Genomic DNA, 18,770 nt, shown 5'->3' with positions numbered 1-18,770 from the left:
CACTCCGTGTGCTTTTCACATGCACTCTGGTGATTCATCCCAGACAATTCCAGGAGTTTCCTCCCCCAGATGTCCACCATACCCTTCTGCCACAGCGAGAGCAGAGGGGGGAGGACCAGGGACGTGTTTGTTCACTTCTGAGCTGCTGCAGTTCACAGCCAAGAGTACTAATGTGAAAATTGATGGCCACTGAAGTCACGCCAGTCTGAACTGCACTGGTTGAGAAGAGGACACGGCACTGGTTCTGCTGTCTCTGTATAGGAGGGATAATATCAGCAGGGAGGAAGGGCACCAGCTGATCAGGGTGGCCCCTTCAGCTGCTGCACCTGAATCTGCCAGGGATGGTAAGCTGCAGCTCCTAAACTGTCTCACTATAAATAAACTGTATTTTTGAGGCTTCTTCATTATCTTAAATTCTAGTTCAGCATGAACTTTCCGATCTGGCAACTCACAGGCTTGAAAATCCTTACAGGACTTGTGCACACAAATGTTGTGCTGGAGTGGGGCATGGAGTTTATAGCTTTTGGGAAGCTAATAATGCTCCCATTGTTAGGGCTGGGTTATTTTACTTTTTAAGACTGGCTTTGCTCCAAAAACTAGCAGATGTTATCGAAGCCAAACTTGCAAGGATGAGATGTATGTACATATCATTAAGCAATGCAAGTTTTTCTTAATTACTTTTAAAAGGCTGATACGATGCATGTCACGTTATGAGTAATTACTTACCATGGCAGTAACACTGAGAGCACAAAAGCCGGCTGCTAAATAAGATCTGAGGTCTCACAGGCAGGCTCATTTCCTGGGAAATGCAGTGTTGGTTTTGTCTGCAGTTGGGTTTTCATAAAATAAGCAATTAAAGAAATACACCTAAATAGATGATTTACGGCTCCCATTTTTTTGTTGTTGTTGTTGTGCTCAAAATAGGAGAGTGAGTGAGAATGCAGCTCTCTGTGTCCTTCCACGTGGACCTGTGGGGAGTCCAGGGCTTTGGATTAGGTGCACAGGGTCCCAGAGAAAGTCCTTTTTCTGCATCAAGGCCTGCCACAAATCCACAGAGCATCTCAGAGGGATCACTATTGACTGATACAGTCACTAAAATAGAGCTGGCCTTTGCACAGTCCAACCACTGCTTGGGTATACGAGGGGAGGTCCCTCTACCCTCGTATATCCAAGTGTTATCCAGGTTTTACATGTACAGAATAAATTAAGGCACTGTTCTTTCTGCTGCTAGGTATTGAGTTATTTTTCTATTGTTGCTTTTCTTATTGCTCAAAAATAATGTTCATTTCTGTGGGAAGACCACTGCTATTTTTGCTTCTCTGCACAATTTTGCCTCTATGCTATTATCTCATTAAAGTGCTGAACACCTCCCTCTCCACTTCATAAAATAAGCAATCACAGTAACGTGCCTAATTAGCTGCTTTCCTGCTCATTTGTGTTTCTCAAAGCATGAAAAGTTAGCATCACGTGAGGACTTTCCATCTTTGCACAAAGCTCCTATTCTTCAAGAGAGCTGAGCATCTTCTTTTCTACTTGAAGGGCTCTGCATCTTCCAGCAATGGGCTCTTTGGTCTGCCATAAGTAATTTTGTTGGCCTGCTTGGCTCAGTGATGCATGAGACGTGGGTAAATAAAGGGAAAGGTGGGCTTCATTTGGTACCTCCTTGAAAAAGCTTGAGGTTTCAGCGGTTTTATGTTTATACACATACTTTTCAGACAGGCAAAATTAATTATCCTGCTGCTGCTTGAACGGGAAGCCATGGATCTGATCCTACCTCCTTAGAAATGATGCCATTAGCTGGAGCAGGAGAAAGCTTGGTATCAAGGGCAGGTGCTGCAGCACAGGCAGGTTTGGTGATGACCTTCATCCTCCAGCTGACTCGGGGAGCGAATGGCCATGGCACACGACCCTTGTCTCTGCTCAGCCCCTCACATTCTTGTTAACTTCTAAAGCACCAACACAACCCTGTCTATTCCCCTCTTTCCTTTGAAATCACTTCTGTGTACACAGCTGTGACGTAATTTCAAGTTACAGAGCAGAGCCTAAAACTCCTCAGAAGTATATTCGTTGATATTTGGGGTTTTTTTCCCCCCTGAGATCCAGAATCAGTGGTTTGATGCTATCCAGACCTAGTCTTTTTGGCCCCTGTAATATTGTAGCTCGCTTGTAAGCTTAGCTTGATTTCCTCTGTATGTTCAAGGTTTGGCCACCTGTCTCTTTAGGCTTCAGAGATTTTGCTACAAAGATTGGTTCTGCCTTGATACTGCAGTGTAGTCACAGCCTCCTTGTCCTCCTTCCAACTTCTACCCGTTCAATTTGCAAATTAAAATAAATGAGCCGAGTTGGGTTCGTGTTTGTTTTCTTGCTTGCTGCTGGCCTTAAAAACTCGAGGAGGGGTCTGGACACAAGGCTCTGTTCCTTGAAACTTGCACATCCCAGGAACAGGGAGTGGAGGTGTTCCAGCTGGAGCACCCTCGAGCCAAGCAGCGCTGCTGGCAGGACACGGGCTGCGGTTCCCTGCTGGAATCCGCTCTCGCCTCAACCTGCCAGAGACTGGAGCTGTTAACTTTCCAGGCAGCCTGCAAAAGCCATCTTTTATCCCTTTGTTAAAGAAGCCTGTGGCTTGAGATGGATCTGTGTGTGGGCAGACCTTTAGTCTGTGACTCCAAGTGATGGAAAGGCTCTCCAAGGCACTGGATAGGCACCTACTGTTGCACTTAAAATCCTGGCAGTGACAGAGCCCTGCTTCTCCTGGGACTGGCTGCAGAGGGCTTTGCCAGCGAAAGCTGGACCTTGACTGGGATCACAGCTAGTGATAAGAAGTTGAGCCCCAGAGGAACAATGTGATGAGCAGATCCTGAAACATGTCAACTGAATTAATTGATTTTGCTCAATGAGGGAAGAAACAGACACCAAACACTTCAGTGCTGTTTGCGAATATTATTGCAACATTTGAAAACAATTATTGCTCTTTGTATTACAGTGGTACTAAGCCTCTGGCTGCTTGAATGGGAAAGAGACTGAAAAATTGTCCACAGCCAAGGCAGATAACTGCAGATGCTGAGGAAGGGAAGGGCTACAGGGTTCCCCAAAGACATGAGGGCAGTCAGTAAAAGAACAGGGAGATAAGTCTGATCAGGGACTCCATTTGAAAGTAAATAAGCCTAAAGTTGTTGGGACTCAAAACACAGCAGTGAGATTTTGCAAGATGCAAACCAGGGAAAGGCTACAAAAAATGCAGTTCTGCTTCTGACATCTCACAGTGCAGAGACAGCACGATTTGGGTGAATTTGGTGCAACATTGGCATGAGCTTGATTTACAAGGTGCTACAGATACTATGAAGTTACTTTGCTGAATCTGTCACGGGAGGAAAAATCCACTGGCCTGTATTACTCTGCATGGATAAGTTTCTGAATTTGTGTAACTTTGGTCTCATTGTGCCATTTATCTTTTGGGATCAGCTTTATGAGATTTGTGTCAGGCTTTTCTATTTGGTTGCAAGGCTGCTTTGCAGAATCTTCTCTCTTTTTTGTGTGGTGGATGTGTGTATGATAAAAAGCTAAGATTGCATCATCTTTAATAAAAGAGAAGATGTATAGCCTAAAGAAATCAGATTAGTTGTAGAGAAAGAAATCAATCAGGTTGGCAAATTGCATCTGTGGGACAAAGTGCAAAATGTTTGTTTCATACAGTATTTATTGAACAAATTTGTTGAGAAGATGGTTAAAAATGCTCTACAAGAAAAAAAAAGGGAACCATTTTGTTCAATTTAAATGACATTGATGTATTTTTTACATCATGAATTCTTGCAATATTACCAACAACAATCCCTGATAAAGTACTTTACACAATTGCCTCACAGGGCATTTTGAGATAAAAGTATATATCGGAGATTGTAAATTGGCTGCATCCAATTTATATATAATGGAACCCACTACAGCCGTCCTCCAAAATTCAATAGATCAGGAATCACATTACACTTCTGTGAGTTTGGGCTAGTAGAAGCTCTAAAGAGTCTCCAAAACAAACAGGCAACTTTAAATCATGTTTAATGAACCCTGCGTATTTTATACACATGTGATTAAAATGTTTTGTTTCTGTTTTTCATTTTGCTGGGTGTTGCTGAAGGAAAATCTTAAGTTCGGGCCTGTGAAACCGATCATCTGCTTGTTCTCAAGAGAAAATTCAGTTTAACTGAACAGAGCAAACCATTTAAAATGCTGGACTGGGAAAACAAAAAAGAAAAAGCAGATCTGTACAGAGGATCCAGTTTAATATTTCCTAGCAAAAGCACTAAATGAAATTGTAGTATGGGCAGATAAGGGTCACAAAGTACCATGGTGTTTTTTCTTTTATTGATCTATGCCTGCAGCCTTGGAAATAACCCATGGTAGACACAAACCTGAATGAGTAGAGGGCCCAGTTTTGCTCGTTCCTATCTATTTCCTGAAGGGAATAAAAGTGCTTTGTGCTTCCATCCCACCTTGTGGGCTCTGCTGCAGCCAGACCTGCCATGGGGCCAATCCTTGACCATCATGCCTGCATGGGCAAGAAGTTGTTCTTGCAGTGCTGAGGAATCCACAGGCAAGCCTTTGAGCAGAGCCAGGGGTCAGAGAGCAGGTTGATAGTGTTCGAGCCCATAGAACTGGAAGGTGGCCATTGCTTGGTGTTGTTTTGTCAAGAGATGCTTCACAGAGAAACGTAGATCTTAATCCTCTCCTCTGAGTGGTACTTGAGTATGTGCATTTATGATCTGCCAGGTCTTTTCCAACCTTAATGATTCCATGATTTTGTGCATGTGTAAGGTATGTGCATGATTGTAGCATTGCTTAAGAAAACTGTTCTGTGTGCTGATAGTCAATAATTCTTACTTATTTTCAAAGAAAGTGTTGCTCTTTCAGTTGTCCTTTCATAGTGCCCCATGTGCAAAATACATCAGAGTGGAAATGGGCCCAAAGCAGGAACATTCAGATCAGGATTCAAAATGCCTTGGCTCTGGCAGTACCCTAAACCAGAACAATCGCGCTGCAATCAGCAGAGCTCTGCCTGTGTAAAGCTGAGAACAAGGTCAAGTCCTGAGCCTCTGAAAAACGAGTCTCCAGCTGAGTCTTTGTATTTCCCAAAGATTCTGTTACACCAAATTGAAGCTAAAGCCAGGAAATGGACAGTACTTGCAAAATACAAGATGACAGGACCAGAGAATTAAAGCTAAATGTGAAAAAAAACCCCAAAACATAAATTTCAACAAATATGATCCTGAATCCTGTGCTACAAAAGCTAGGAAGTAGAGGTTGTGGTTTGGAGTTTACCATGGAGTTAGACCCTGATCCATTGGATCAAACCAGCAGGCACATTGACAAAAGCAGGTCAAAATTTGTGGTGTCCTCGCCAACTGGATGGTACATGTGTGTCCAAGGAGGAGGCTTCGTCTGTGGCCTGGTACTGCAGGGTACGTTTCCATTGCAGTGGGATTTGTGCCACTGGCTTTTGTCTGGAGTTCAGTGTCTGGAGTGTGCTGCTGGCGTGTTTTGTGAAGGAAAATCAATATTAAAAGAGGAACAGGGGAAGCGGGGGCTTCAGCCTGCTGCCGCAAGCAGTGCGGGAGCGGGAGCGGCGAGGGGCCGGAGAGGCATCGGAGCTGTGGTCACTCACAAGCCAACGGGAAGCAGTGACACCGCTGCTGGGCTCGGCGGGGTCCTGGCCTGCAGACCAACGGTGAACTCACCGAAATGCTGTGGGGAGCAGCAGGGGAGCAGACGGAGGAACAGGTTCGAGCTGGAGGCACTTTGGTGGCAGAGCTGGGGCTGCGTGGGCAGCTCGGCCCCTCGGCTGTGCCAGTGCTGCCCTGGCTGGCGCTGGGGGAGCCGGGGCTGCGGGGTTGCACAGCAGCCCCCCGGGCACTCCCCAGTGTGAGGGCACAGACAGAGACCTGCCACGTTCCCCTGCACACAGGCTGCCCTGGCTGAGCTTCCCACACGGACACAGCTGGAACTGAACCAGAGCCTCCCAGACTGCCATTACAAGGTCCTTTCTTTAAGGACATGTGCACTTAATGTCAGAATATTGAAACCATACCCACATGAATAAAGTTAGTAAGCCAGTGATTCATTGCTGTTTCAAACCTCTATCTAGCCACAGTAAATTTGTGCTCAGTAGTGACAGTCTGTGTCCACATGCAGGCTATGATTTACAGTTCTGTGTTTTGTATCAACAACATCTGTTTAACAAAAGAAGAAAAAAAAAAGCCAAGAACATTTATTTTCTAACCTTTGTACCAGATGTTTCGTTATGCACAAGATCCAGGGATTATATCAGAAATAATTTAATTATTTTAAATGAATAATCTGAAGTGTTTTTCCTAAAGTATGTCTCGTAACCACTAACAACATGAAAACATAGGAATGTGGAAAAATAAACTCAAGTTTTACACAAATCTATAATTGTATCTATTTTAAGGGTGCAAATATTACGGACCAAATCCTAGCTGTTGGTGGTAGTGTTGGGATTCTTGAAGATTTGCACAGGACAATATCAATTATCAGGGTTATGAGGGAGATAAGGTGGCAGAGAGCAATTGAAACAGAAGGAAGCAACAGCTCAGAAATGAGCCACGGGGAAGGGACAACATGAAAAGCAAACGTCTTGCAGGAGAGCAGCACTGGGGTGGGACACAAGCTGAGGCTCTCCAAGCACACAGGAGTGGTGCCATGGCTCTCCTGTGAGTCCCCTGTGGTCTCTGCATGCCTACAGATGCCCGGGTTCCACCTGGACAGTGGCTGGAATGTGCCATCTCAGAGATAAAGCTGCTTAGTTTGGTTTCTACTTTCTGCCTTGCAGGGCAGAGTTGCTGAAGTGGGATCCCTTCCTGTGTGGCTCCTGTCTGGCTGCTGCAGCCCAGGTCAGGGTGGCCTTTTCCTCTCTAGGGACACGCTGTGACTCACAGACCTGCTGTTGGCACGTGGCTTGCCCACAACAGCAGTGTGAGAGCATGTTCAAACTTACGGCCCTGACTGGAAAAATGAGTTTCATGATAGTTTCCATCTTTTGGAGGTAAATGCCAAGTCCCTTAGGTGAGTTTGATAAGCAGAAATATTGTGGTGCTTGTCCTTTTACAGAGCTTCAATTTGAGTGTCAAAACTGCCCCACAGAGCGTCAGAGAAAATTCTTTGCAATTTGGGGTTTATTATCATTCCTCACCATAATTTTTGCAGGGGTATCATAAGTGGGAACGCTGATACAGAAACACTGAGACATTTTTAACTGCCTGGCCTGGATATCAGTCTTGAAGAACTCACAATTACTCAGAATTGCAGTGATAGATTCTGTTGCAGCCCTCGAAAACATTCAGCCAAGTTAAAATGAAAGTAAATGCATCAATGACACTGCTAAAGCAGACAGTGGGTCTGTATTGTGGTTTCAACCTTCTTTCCAGGGGTAACAGGTTTTTCTGTTTTTGTGTGAGCTGTGGGAGCTGTAGCATGTATCAATCCAGTGTAGACCCAGCCAAACCTATTCGTTTTCTTGTTGCATAAAGATTTATCTGTAATTGCCAAGGTTTATTTTTATTTTCTTTGAATTACTGTTGTGGATGCATATAGATGCATAACAATTCCTAATTTCCCTCCCTATATTCTTGTACAGCACAGATTGCTTATCAAATGCAGTCTTAACATTAAAGTGTCAAACAGGATTTGCAGAAAGCTATTTGGGTTTGTAGTTTAGGATGAACGTTTATCAAATTGTGGATTAGCTGAATCATGCACTGAACCAAATTATTATTGTCTGTGATTAAATCACAAAGTGGTTATTGCCCTGTGTCATCTAAAGCACACGATAGCTTAAATCTTTAAAATCCCTTTTTAAGGTGGCTATAGGAGCTACATAACTCTGGACTTTTAGGACCAGACTCTGTCCCTAGACAAAAAAAATAAAAGCTTTTGAAAGGTCATTTGGACTGATCCCTCTCTGCTTATATGGGCAGCGTCCTGGGGAAGGGACTGGATGGACTTATTTGCATTTCAGACATACAGAATAGTTCTCAGTAAATAGATCTCTTTGTACCCAGTGCTAAAGTATTTATTCAAGGTGCTGGCCCAGAAAAGGGGAGGGAACTGTTCATTCTCATGCCTGAAAGGGCAGGGGCTGCCTGCTGGAGAGCCGTGATGCCCAGTTTGTTTGCCCTCATGCTGAGGGCACATAGGACTGGCAGTGCCACTCCTTAGCCCCGGAGGCCATGGGGTGACCAGCAGGATCTCTCCTCAGCACCAGTGCAGCAGAGTTTTACCACCCCAATGGGCACTTGAGGGGCTACAGTCTCTCTAAAGAGGCTCAGCCTCCCTAAAGCTGTAGGAGCCTTTTTTGGGGGCTGCTGCTGTTCTTGCTGCATGCCCACAAAGGTGTGTTCCAGGAGAGCCCAGCTCAGCACGTGGAGGCGCTGGTAGCAAACCTTCCTGGTGATTGATGTCCATGCTCCTCTTGTGCACCCTTCAGCAACCATCTAGCTAAGGAGCAAGAGAGCTTCCAGCACCTCTGTTTTCTCAGCCTTGCTGTTAGGGCACAGCCCTCGTGATGACAGTCACCAAGGAGAGAAGGATCCTTGCGGAACCATGGGCTGGGGGACACGGAGGCCGCTCTCCTGCCCTGGTGCGTGCAGCAGGGCAGGTCACAGTCCAGGAGGAGTCATGAGCAGTAATCACCACTTTTCTTGGAGAACAGATAGGAGGGAAGTCCTGAAAGGGCTTGTTTTCATGTTGCAACAAGGGGTCACGGGGTGGAAAGGGCTGAGAGTCATTGCATTAGAGTGTGCTGGAGAAATGAGAGTCTGGCACATCTGACGGTGGCGTGGCACTCGCAGCCCGTGCACTAGCACCGGCTGAAAGTATGCATAAGGCTCCCTTTGCTCCTCTACTTCATCCCCATTGTCCTACTCTTTGACCTATTTTCTCTCACTGTTATCTAGTAATCTATTTTTTAAAGGCTCAGCCCAGTCTTTCCTGCTGGTTGCAGCTGATCCATCTCGCTGCTAGCCTGTGAAACCAGCACCTCCTAAAGAAACATCCCTCTGCCAATTACTCCGAAGGCATGGATTCAGCTCAGCATGAGAGCTTGATTGAAGCCAGTTGGCTGTGCCAACAGGACAGGGATGGCTCAAGAGAGGCTTCATACAAAGTATAGGAACTCTAAACAGCTTTCTTCAGTCTTTTCCCCATCCATGCTCAACCAGAGCCAGCAAAGTCAGAAAAATGGCAATATTTTATCGAAGGGAGGACTTATCCCACAGCTCTGCCATCCCCCTGGAAAGCCCACAGAAGGGAAGGAGAGAGTTGCACAGAAAACTGCAGGAGGCAGACGCAGACTTTAGCTCTGAGCCCGCCTCTGCGAGACGCAGGGTTTGAGGTTTTTCAGTGAGCACAAGGAGCAAATCCTCTAAGCCCTGTGATTTCTCAGGCATGTGCCCTCGCCGTGGGCACCTCGAGGACGTGTACCCAGAGCACTTGCACAGAGGTCTGGCCCTGGGGGAGCTGTGCCTGTGGCTGGAGCCCTGCCAGGTGAGGGGGAGGACAGAGGGAGCAGGCGCGCTGGATCGCCACACCAAATGTCTGCTCTGCTCGTGTGCAGTCTCTCTGGCCCGCAGCCTTTTGGCTCGCCCCACCTGCCTTTTTCCCTTTTTTTCCTTTCCCCCAGCTGAACTGGCGGAGAGGAGGCTGCAGCTCCTTTCTGTCCCTGCAGCTTTCCTGTCTGGCTGACGCTGTGCCCTGGACACAGATGTCTGCATAAATATGGATCCTGCGAGGCACACGTTATGCTTGCGGGAAGAGTGTGGAGCAGGAAGATGCTGTGATCCATAGGTGGGCTGTGAATTGCTGCCGTCCTGTGCAAGAATGAAATAACAATAACAACTAACAACATACTGCCTTAAACCGTCGTTTTTTAGAAAGAAGATTTCGGTACATTTTCACAATTAATTACTTGTCCAGGCAGCTACTTCGTTTAAAAGGGTCCCATCCACATAGCTCACTCTCTGTGCGCTCATTAATGCTCGAGCTGTGTCACCTCAGGCTAACCTGGTGGCTGTTGATTGAGTCCCGTGACAGCTGTTTGCAGAGGTTTGCCCTGCTCCCTGCCAGGAGCCTGCCTTCCTCCTCCAAATTGCCTCTCGGTTCCAGGCAGGGTTCAAATTTCTGAGTGAATGCTATCCTGGGCAAAATGGTTGGATTTCTAAGAGTAATGGGTAAGGCATGACAGATAACATCCTGCACACCCCCAGGAGTGCACGTTACAGCTTGAAGGTGTTGGTCAAGGTGAACCCTGGACCGAGCCCATAAACATTTAAGTCCCAGAACAAATGTTTGGGATTGTACAAACATGTTAATGACCTCCAGTTAATTGGCAAGCAATTACCTTGAAGTAAAAATAGCTTTCCCATTGCTGAGCAGTCACAAGAGTTCGTGTTCCCCCATGAACACTGAAATTTTCGGCCAAGGAGCCTTGTCCAGCTTGCCTTCTGGATCCTGGCAGGTTTGTGATCAAAAGTTTGCTGTCCCCAGCACCAGTTGCTGTTTGTTTGTGGTATAGACTGAGCAAACAGAGCTGTCTGCCAAAGCTAATTTTCATGCTGCCCTTTATTAAAGTTCTGCAGTTCATAATGCAATGAAAAAGTAAGATCATATTGACTGGCAAAAGCGTGCGGTTCAGCAAGGGAAAGTACCTGCTGTGTGCACTATAAAGGAGCTATCAGTGAAAGCTAGGTAAGTATTTTTAACCTAAAGACAGCTTCGCAGGCTATAATGTGTCTCCTACTGAATTTTGAATCTTTCTGGTCCTTTGCATGACAAAAATACACAGCTGGACTGATTTCACTAGATGTGTATTGCAGCTGAGAAGCAAGAGGCCTGCACCTAACACAGCTCTTGGGACTCCAAGTGCGACCTGTGGGCAGGTGTTTGACCTGTTGCCTCTCTGCCACCTACAAAAGTCAGCAGCATCTTTTCATGAGGTCTCCAGTCCATACAAACCATCAGCTTCTCTTAGAACTTGGATCAAGTCACTTGATCCTCCACAATACTTTGGGGGAAAAAAGGCCCAAATTTTCCTGATCTGTAACTAAAACCACACCTGGGTTTCTTTCCTGGAAGAGTTTATCACAGCATTTCTAGGAAGGCAAAAACTGGGCACATGTGAATGAGCAGAGTCTGTTGCTGAAGTCCCATGACGCTGGGGCTCGTGGTGGCTCAGATGAGCTGGCACGTGGTGCAGGGTGGTTCCAGCTGCAGAGCCACATCTGCTCTGTGTGCTCCACAGCATCGTGTGACAGCGGGTGAGGTGCTTGCTGTTTGTTCCATCCCTGTCTCCAGCTGCTCCCAGCCATCCCTCTCTCCAGGCACTGTAATGTCATGCCGAGGAGGAAGGAAGCAGGTGACACTGGGAGCCTCAGGAGAGCCAGGATGTCTGGCATCCTCATGGATGCCTCTGGATGCTGTGGTGTGGTGCAGGGTCAGTCCACAAAGATCTTTCCAAAGCAGCCAGCGGTCTCTGCCTTGTGTCCTGGAGGAGTGAGGGAGTGGCAGATGGAAAAAACAAAACTAGCAAAGTGCCTTTCACAATCCTGGCAGCAGTACTCGGCAAACAGAGGAGCCACAATGGTGGAGTCTCAGATTGTGCTCCCTGTGCAGCCTGGCTTTAGGAACTTTGGTGTTGTTGTGAGCCTTGAAAGAGCTCCTGTTCCCTCAGCTGGCTCCTATGGCCTTGCATTTGGTATCTTCAGGTGCTTCAAGCAAGAGGAGCTGTAATGGGTGCAGATACCAGAGCTTTCCAGGAAACATTCAGGTACAAAAGCAGCTCTGTTTGCTGTAGCTGCCTTGAATTAAAGTTCTGTGCCTATAGTGGCAGACAAACTTGCTGGCAAACATTTTGCAAAAAAAAAAAAAAAAAAAAAAAAAAAAAGGCATTGATCCAGAAAGGCACTGTGCACAAACTAAGCTTGGTATAAATGAGTACACCTGTGCTCAACACCAGGCACGTGATGAATGCTCTGCTAGATCCTAGCCAAAATAAATTGAAAATAAATATTGGCGTGCACTGGTGGAAGATGAATGCTGGTCTTGTAAGCAGGAATGCATGTGGCAGAAACAGGAGCCTCCCGCTCTGCGTGTCAGCTGGGGATATCCACAGGGAGGGTCACGTGCACTCCTCTCAAGCTCACCAGCAGAGCTGGTGAAAACAGGTTTTGATTTGAATGAGTTATGACCCATTGAAAATGGCATCATGTGTAACCACAGTAAATTGTCATAATGAGATCACGAGGCTCACAAGAAGTGAGCGGCAAGCAAAGAGGCCTCGTTCCGCCAGCGCCCACGGCTGACAGCCCAGGGCTGCAGAATGCAACCCGGGGGCACGCTCCAGCTCCCTGGGCATCTTTGTTGATTTAGTGACAGGACCAGGGGTTGCACAGCCAGGAAAAAACTCATTGGAAGTTTTGAGTTAAAAGGCAGAAAAAAAGCTAAAATTCATACAGATTTGCATTTAGTCTTATCCAGGGTAACAGAGGGGACTGGGCTAACACAAAGAGTGGACAAACATGAATACTGTAAGTGCTGCCATGCTTACCCAGCCTTAGCTTGGTTGTTTCTAAATCATGCTGCTCTAGGAGGGGAGGGTTTGGTGATTGGGGCAGAGCACTGCAGAGTTGAAAGGAAATCTTCCTGGAAGCATGATAAAGCCTTGGTGTATCCCCAGCTCACAGCTCTGCCAGGCCAGCCCTCCTGGACCTGCTCAGGTACGGCTGCCCTGGGCTGCCCAGCTGTAAATGCTGCAGAATCATCACTGCCTTCTCTATTTTCATAGGAAAAATAGAGGCAAAGGCTAAGATTATGATCAGTTTGATGGACTTAAAACTTTACCAAATACCTGGACAACATAAGTATCGGAGCTCCTGCCTTCCAGGTGTCTTGTAGATGGACTTCTGGAAAGAGCTCCTTTCCATTCCTCCCAACACAGTGCTATTTGTGTGGGACCATTCGCGGCTCAGGGGACTGGAAGAAACACACTTTAGCTCATTCTGCTTCTCTTCTCAAGTTATCAAGTGCACATGTCCAGAGAGGCCCGTTGCAAACCCCATGCACATGGCCCAGCCACATCCTCGCACTCCCCGCGAGGTGCAGGACACAGGTTCGTGCATGTAACGCACTGCCTGCTGCAGGACCTGTTTTGTTCCCTTTGTCTCAGGGCAAAGCAGCTTCCTCTCCACGTGGCTGCCACTCCTCCTAGTCTTGCACCCTTCCGTCTCCTCCATCTGTTCAGCTCTGCACACAAATATCTGTGCCCCTGAGCCATGGAGGTAATTCGGGCTCATGTAGATAGGCAGCACCTTCCTGACTCATGCCGTCTGTTTACAGTGGTTTTGTCATGGCTGAATTCATAGCCTGAGTCCATGGATATAGGAACACCCGGCTCGCTGCTGTCCCATGCAGTGCAGGCTAGCCCTTGGCTGTGGGGCTGTGCTTGCATTTATCCAAGATACACGCTCTGAACAGCATATTGAAGCCTAAGCCATTCCCAGGACCCTAAATCTCCTGTTGTGGGCAGCTGGATCCAGGTCCTTCTGCTCTTCCAGTAGAAGTGCTTGAGGCTGGTCTGGAAGGCTCTTGTCTTGTTTTCCTGGTGTTGGCTCGCTGACATTGCTGCAAGGACAGCCGAAACAGATGGAGACCAGCCAAGCTGAAGAGACAGAGGGGAAATGTGTCCCTGCATACGCTTAAGAGCACAGCAAGGGGAGCACTGAGGCATTCCTGGGGGTGGTGTACCAGAGGAGTCTTCCCAGTGGGGGCATTTCTGCCTGCCAGAGCCACAGATGAATGTGCCAACGCTGCCCACACTGCAGTACAGGTGCAGCTGCAGGGAGCCCAGGTTTTCCAGTTGGAACCTTCTCTGTAGCTAAGGAGAACCAAGAATAAATCTGCTTGTTTGAAATACTTTCTGAATTTACTGCTTAAGCTCACTTGCTGTGTGTCATCCACTGAGCAGAAGTCCTTCTGAGCTTTCATTCTCTAGTCTCAGCTTAGTAGCCCTGTATAAACCCCTACTAACATGGCTAATTTTTCTAATACCTGTGTAGGAGAGGAATTTGGACTGGTTCCCTCGGATGAGAGCCATGTCTCTGGTTAGCAATGAAGGCGAGAGTGAGCAAAACGAAATCAGGAACCTGCAAGAGAGGTTGGAGTCAACCATGAGCCTTGTAAAACAGCTTTCCAGTCAGCTGGCTGAGCTCAAGGAACAGGTAAGTGCCCTGTGTGGGTAGCAAAGCGAGCACGTGTGGGTGAAGGTGCTGCCTTCCATCAGGGTGCAGTAAGGACGGTGTTACAAAAGAGACTTTTGTCTCCCGAAGGTTTTATCTTTCCCTCCAGCAAGCTTTCTGGGTAGATACACTGATAGGGGTTTGGAGTGAAATTGTACTCTGTTAACAACAACAGAGATCAGGTAAGGAGAAAAGCCGAGGGGGAATTAGTCACAAAATGCTCCCAGTGAGTGTGTGAGGACAGAGGGGAAACTGCAGAAGGGATGAGGGGCTGCATAACCCGGCAGTGAAAGCGCTGTAGTGTCAGGAGTAGCTGCATGATGATGGGAGCCCGGAGGGAAAAAAGCCTTCTGTGTCTGGCTCTTGGGTTTTTCCCCCACTAAGAACATCAACAGTGGCCTTGTGAAAACAATTTGCAGAGCCTGTTGCTTTGCTCGCGTCACCCTTGTGTTGGTGCCCCTCCTGCGGCTCCCGCTTCTCTCCTGTATGGAGCACAAGCTGCTGGCCTCCCTCAAAGCCTCCCTTAAAGCCCTGCTCCTGCCCACACCACCTAGTGTGTTTGCTCTCTCTTCAGGATCAAAAGGCCAGCTCCTTTTTTGCTACAGGTGCTGGTCACTTCTGATTTGCTCATTACAGTTTCAGAAAAGCATCTGTGTGTTTTCTTTATGGGAAGCACTTCAGTGGCATCGACAGAGTTATCTAATTATTCCCCTTCAAATCCCTCCTTAAAACTTTTCCCTGTGAAAAAGCCAACAAAGGTTTAGGCTGGATGTGCTGAGACCATTGCTTATTGTGCTTACCCACACCATCCTGGTGGGATTTTTTCATCCTCCTCTGGCTGAATCTGTTCTCTCCTGGCTTAAATTTAAACTCTGTGTGGCTGGGGCCATCTTTTAGCTCTGTGATTCTGCAGCACCAAGTGCAAATGCTGACCCTCTGCAGGGCTACACAACACAATAGCAGCACAAATAATACTCCGTAAGACCTGCCGGGGGATAAGAATAATGTATAAATGAGAATAAAATGTCCATACTTTGCAGGAAACAGATCTCCCACTTCAAAGACATCCCTAACTTGTAATTTTCTATGCTGAAGAAAGGAATTCCACTCCCTGTTGTTTTGCTTATATGTATCTTGCTCAGTGACTGCTAAATAATAGTAAAAAAAAAAAATTCTCAACTCATCTCTCTCTGCCTTTCCACCTTAGATGACAGAACAAAGGAAGAATAAGCAGAGGCTGGGCTTTCTTGGATCAAACACACCCCATGTGAATCATCACATGCCACCACCCTGATACCACGGGGAGAAGCCGTGACTAGCCTTTCATCAGTATTCCTGCTTTATTATAGAATAAAAAACTGAGATTGAGAGGAGTGAACAGTGCCTATTGTTACAAAGTTAAAAACAACCAAGTGCCAAGATGTTAAGTGGTTTAGCTCTGGGAACAATTTGTAGCTGTTTTTCATGGTTGAGAGGGACCACAACCTAGAATGTGAGCGATACAAGGCAGCTCGTTTGTATTCCCTGCCTGGTCCGGCTCGGCCGCGCTCGGCTCTGCGGCTCCAGGGCTCCGGGGCTGCCTGGGACAGAGGCTGGGACAGAGGCTGGGACAGAGGCTGGGACAGCGTTCGGCCGTGCCCTGGGAGCTGACTTCTCCCCGGCAGAACCGAGCTAAGCAGAAGGAGGAGAGGTGTTTATTAAGGCGAGCACGACAGCCTGGCTCAGAATCAATAGGTCGTCTCTGGCCCACTTGCCAAATAGCAACATTAGTCATATTTGCTTGGCATTTACTATTTTTTAATTACCGTAAATATGTCAGTCCGTAAGCAGTGATGTTGCTTCAAGTAACTTCTACTAGGAGGGAAAGGGGAGAAACCTCTAAAGATTGGGGGAAGAAAGAAAAAAAGGAGAAAGTAGAAAAAGAGTTGCAAAGAGAAACATTAACGCTTTTGAATTTTAGCTGTCACCACGCATTTTCTTATTTATAACATGGAGCACAATGGATCTACAGCTGTGGGAATGTTATGCACATAACACTGACAACATAACTGGAAGTGATTTCTTTCTCCTGGCTTCAGATGTTCTCGATTAATGTGGCCGTGAGGTTCCACATACTGAGGAGTTAAACCGTGTTTGAAATTCAAGTTCCAATTGAGGATTCAGGGGGAAAAAAATTATACCTGTGGTTTGAAGCATGTATGGGATTTTATTTTTTTAAAAAAAGCTTAGAAACGTCTTTCTGTACAGAACTATAATGGTGTCATTACCTTCCATAAACTCATCTTCAGCAAGAGTTGACTTGAGTAAATAAACACCATATTCTGCCAGCTTTCCTCTGAGCTAAAGATCATGGGCTGATGGTTTTGCCTGCCCTCCCTGCTTCTAGAGGTTTGCAGGGAAGCCTGGGGGGAACAGGGGGGCAATATCAGAGAAGCTCCTCCCAGCTCTCGGCCCTACAAAAGGCAGCAGCCAAATCACCTATGCAGGTTTCTGCTCTATCCTGTATTTTTTGGGATGGCTTGAAAGAAAAGTTACAGGGTTTCCACAGAGCCCTAGGGGACTCTTTTAGGGAAAAAAAATGGGGGGCACAAATGGGAGTGGTATTCACTTTCATTTTCAGTGGGTTTGGTTACCAGATTGTCTCGCATTCGAAAATGCACCTCTTGTTACATGGAGTCACTTTTTAAACCAAAATAATTTTGCAATGATTTTCCCCTGTAAAATTTTCATTTTGTTATAAAGGACATTTTGATCGAAGGAAAAAATATTATTGGTGTCAATATTTTCCAGTTTCTTCCTGGAGAAATGCTGTTGTCTTGGTTAAGGCACTATTCAAACCAACAGGCCTAGAGTAAAGGGAAGGAAGAGGTATTTCACTCTCTTTATCCCAAATTCAAACCAGTTCTTGAAGCTATTTTTTTTTCCTTTGTGGCAGTGATGTGACTGGGATAAAAGTAATATATTTTAGTAATATATTTATATCTTCTACCACTAAAACATTTCCCATTGGCTTCAATTGTGTCCTTCAAAAATAGTGTGGAAATTAGAGGTTTGTGTATTTTACTGGAAGAAAATCTCTTTCCGTTGGCCTTAGTCCAGAGAGCACCTGCTTGTGAGAGGTGATGGCCAAAGGAGCTGCCCACAAACATAAAGTCAGTAGTAAGTTGGTGGAGACTCAGACCCTGTAGCTGTATTAATTCAAATTAGTTCATACTGTTAATCAGATCTAGTCGCAGCTTCTGTTACAACAGCAATTTCCTCTTCCTCGCACATGTGGTTATAAAACTCAAAGCACAGTTCAATTATAAGATAAATTAAACTTTCATTATTTATTGGGGGGTGGGTGGTTAGCTAATACTGGAATTGGTTTGCACTTTTCTTGTTTACACTCAGAAAAAAGCAGCTGCACCGCTGCACATCAGGGGAGGTTTCTGCTGCTGGAGCTGGAGGAACTTGAGGCTCGATGGGTTTGTGCCCCAAGCTCAGGGCTGCAGTTGGCTGCTGCTGGTGCTCCCTCTGTCTCACACCCCAGACCGCGTCCCCTCGGGCTCAGGAGCCCAGGTCCTGCTCTTCAGAAGGGAGAGTTACAGCATCAAAATCAAAGAGAGAACAGATGCTGGCTTGCCTTTGCCAGGGTGCCTTTCTGCTGTTTGTAGCTTCCCAGAGAGACCACCTTAATCAGTAACAGTAGGTGATGCTACTTGCACAGACTGTAAATACATTTCACTGAGAATTTCGACATTTTTGCTGTTTCTGTCAAAACTTAGGCCCTGCCCTGCTCTCGTCCGTGTGAGCAATCTGTACAGTCCCACGTGGTAAGGCAAACAGGAGGCTCCTTGTGTGTGGATAACGGCTGCAGGGCCAGGCTCCAAGACTTAAAGATTGTGAAATATCCCCACGAATGAGTTTATAACAAAAATCATTGTTTTATACATCTATTTATGTGTATATCTTTGTTTAATGCAGCTGGGGTATCCTCTTCCTAGGCAAGTATCATTTACTTTACCTATTTATATGAAATGATTGCAAAGAAGTTAAAACATCTAAGAGCTTTTAATGCCTTAGAGAGATTTATAATTATAAGCTCCTTGACAGTTAAAATCTACTTAAGTAAATGTGTCCATTGCTGCCGAATGTAACTTTTAATAAAGTGTGTCATTTTATAGATGTCTGTCTCATTCTTGGTGCTAAGGCTGGGGGGAAATGTGTGTTCTGGTTTGGGAAACCCAGGCTCGTGGTCGTGGGTGGGGGACCAGGCTGTGGGTGTGCATCCCTTCCTTCAGCTGGACAGCCCGGATGGATGGAGGCTGAGCGCAGCGAGGGAAGCAAGGGTTTGTTTTTTTTCAGGCACCCATTGCTCTGTCCAGGATGGTGGATCCAGGAATGCCGCTTTTCCCGGAGGTTGAGCCGCAGCCGGGTATGTGATTTGCTCTAGTGCTCTTTGTTCAGGCCAGGGGAGCCCTGGGTGAAGTGGGC

The 18,770-nt window shown here is 46.5% G+C and overlaps 1 protein-coding gene across 4 annotated transcripts in view; it reads left to right on the top strand.

The window, feature by feature from the left end:
• The window catches only part of ITPR2 (inositol 1,4,5-trisphosphate receptor type 2), a 245,697-nt gene extending 227,236 nt beyond the window's left edge, over window positions 1-18,461 (top strand). For all 4 annotated transcript variants that reach the window (XM_039570501.1, XM_039570499.1, XM_039570500.1 and 1 more), the window contains 2 exons: window positions 14,115-14,276; window positions 15,502-18,461. In XM_039570501.1, coding sequence (XP_039426435.1) covers window positions 14,115-14,276; window positions 15,502-15,588 — 249 coding nt within the window. In that variant the 3' untranslated portion in view covers window positions 15,589-18,461. The remainder of the gene's footprint in view (window positions 1-14,114; window positions 14,277-15,501) is intronic.
• Window positions 18,462-18,770: the final 309 nt, after the last annotated feature.

This window comes from Corvus cornix, chromosome 1A (assembly GCF_000738735.6).
Source record: "Corvus cornix cornix isolate S_Up_H32 chromosome 1A, ASM73873v5, whole genome shotgun sequence".
NCBI lineage: Eukaryota > Metazoa > Chordata > Aves > Passeriformes > Corvidae > Corvus > Corvus cornix.
Note: the sequence above shows the minus strand (reverse complement) of the source record. Positions and strands in the feature narration are given on the sequence as shown.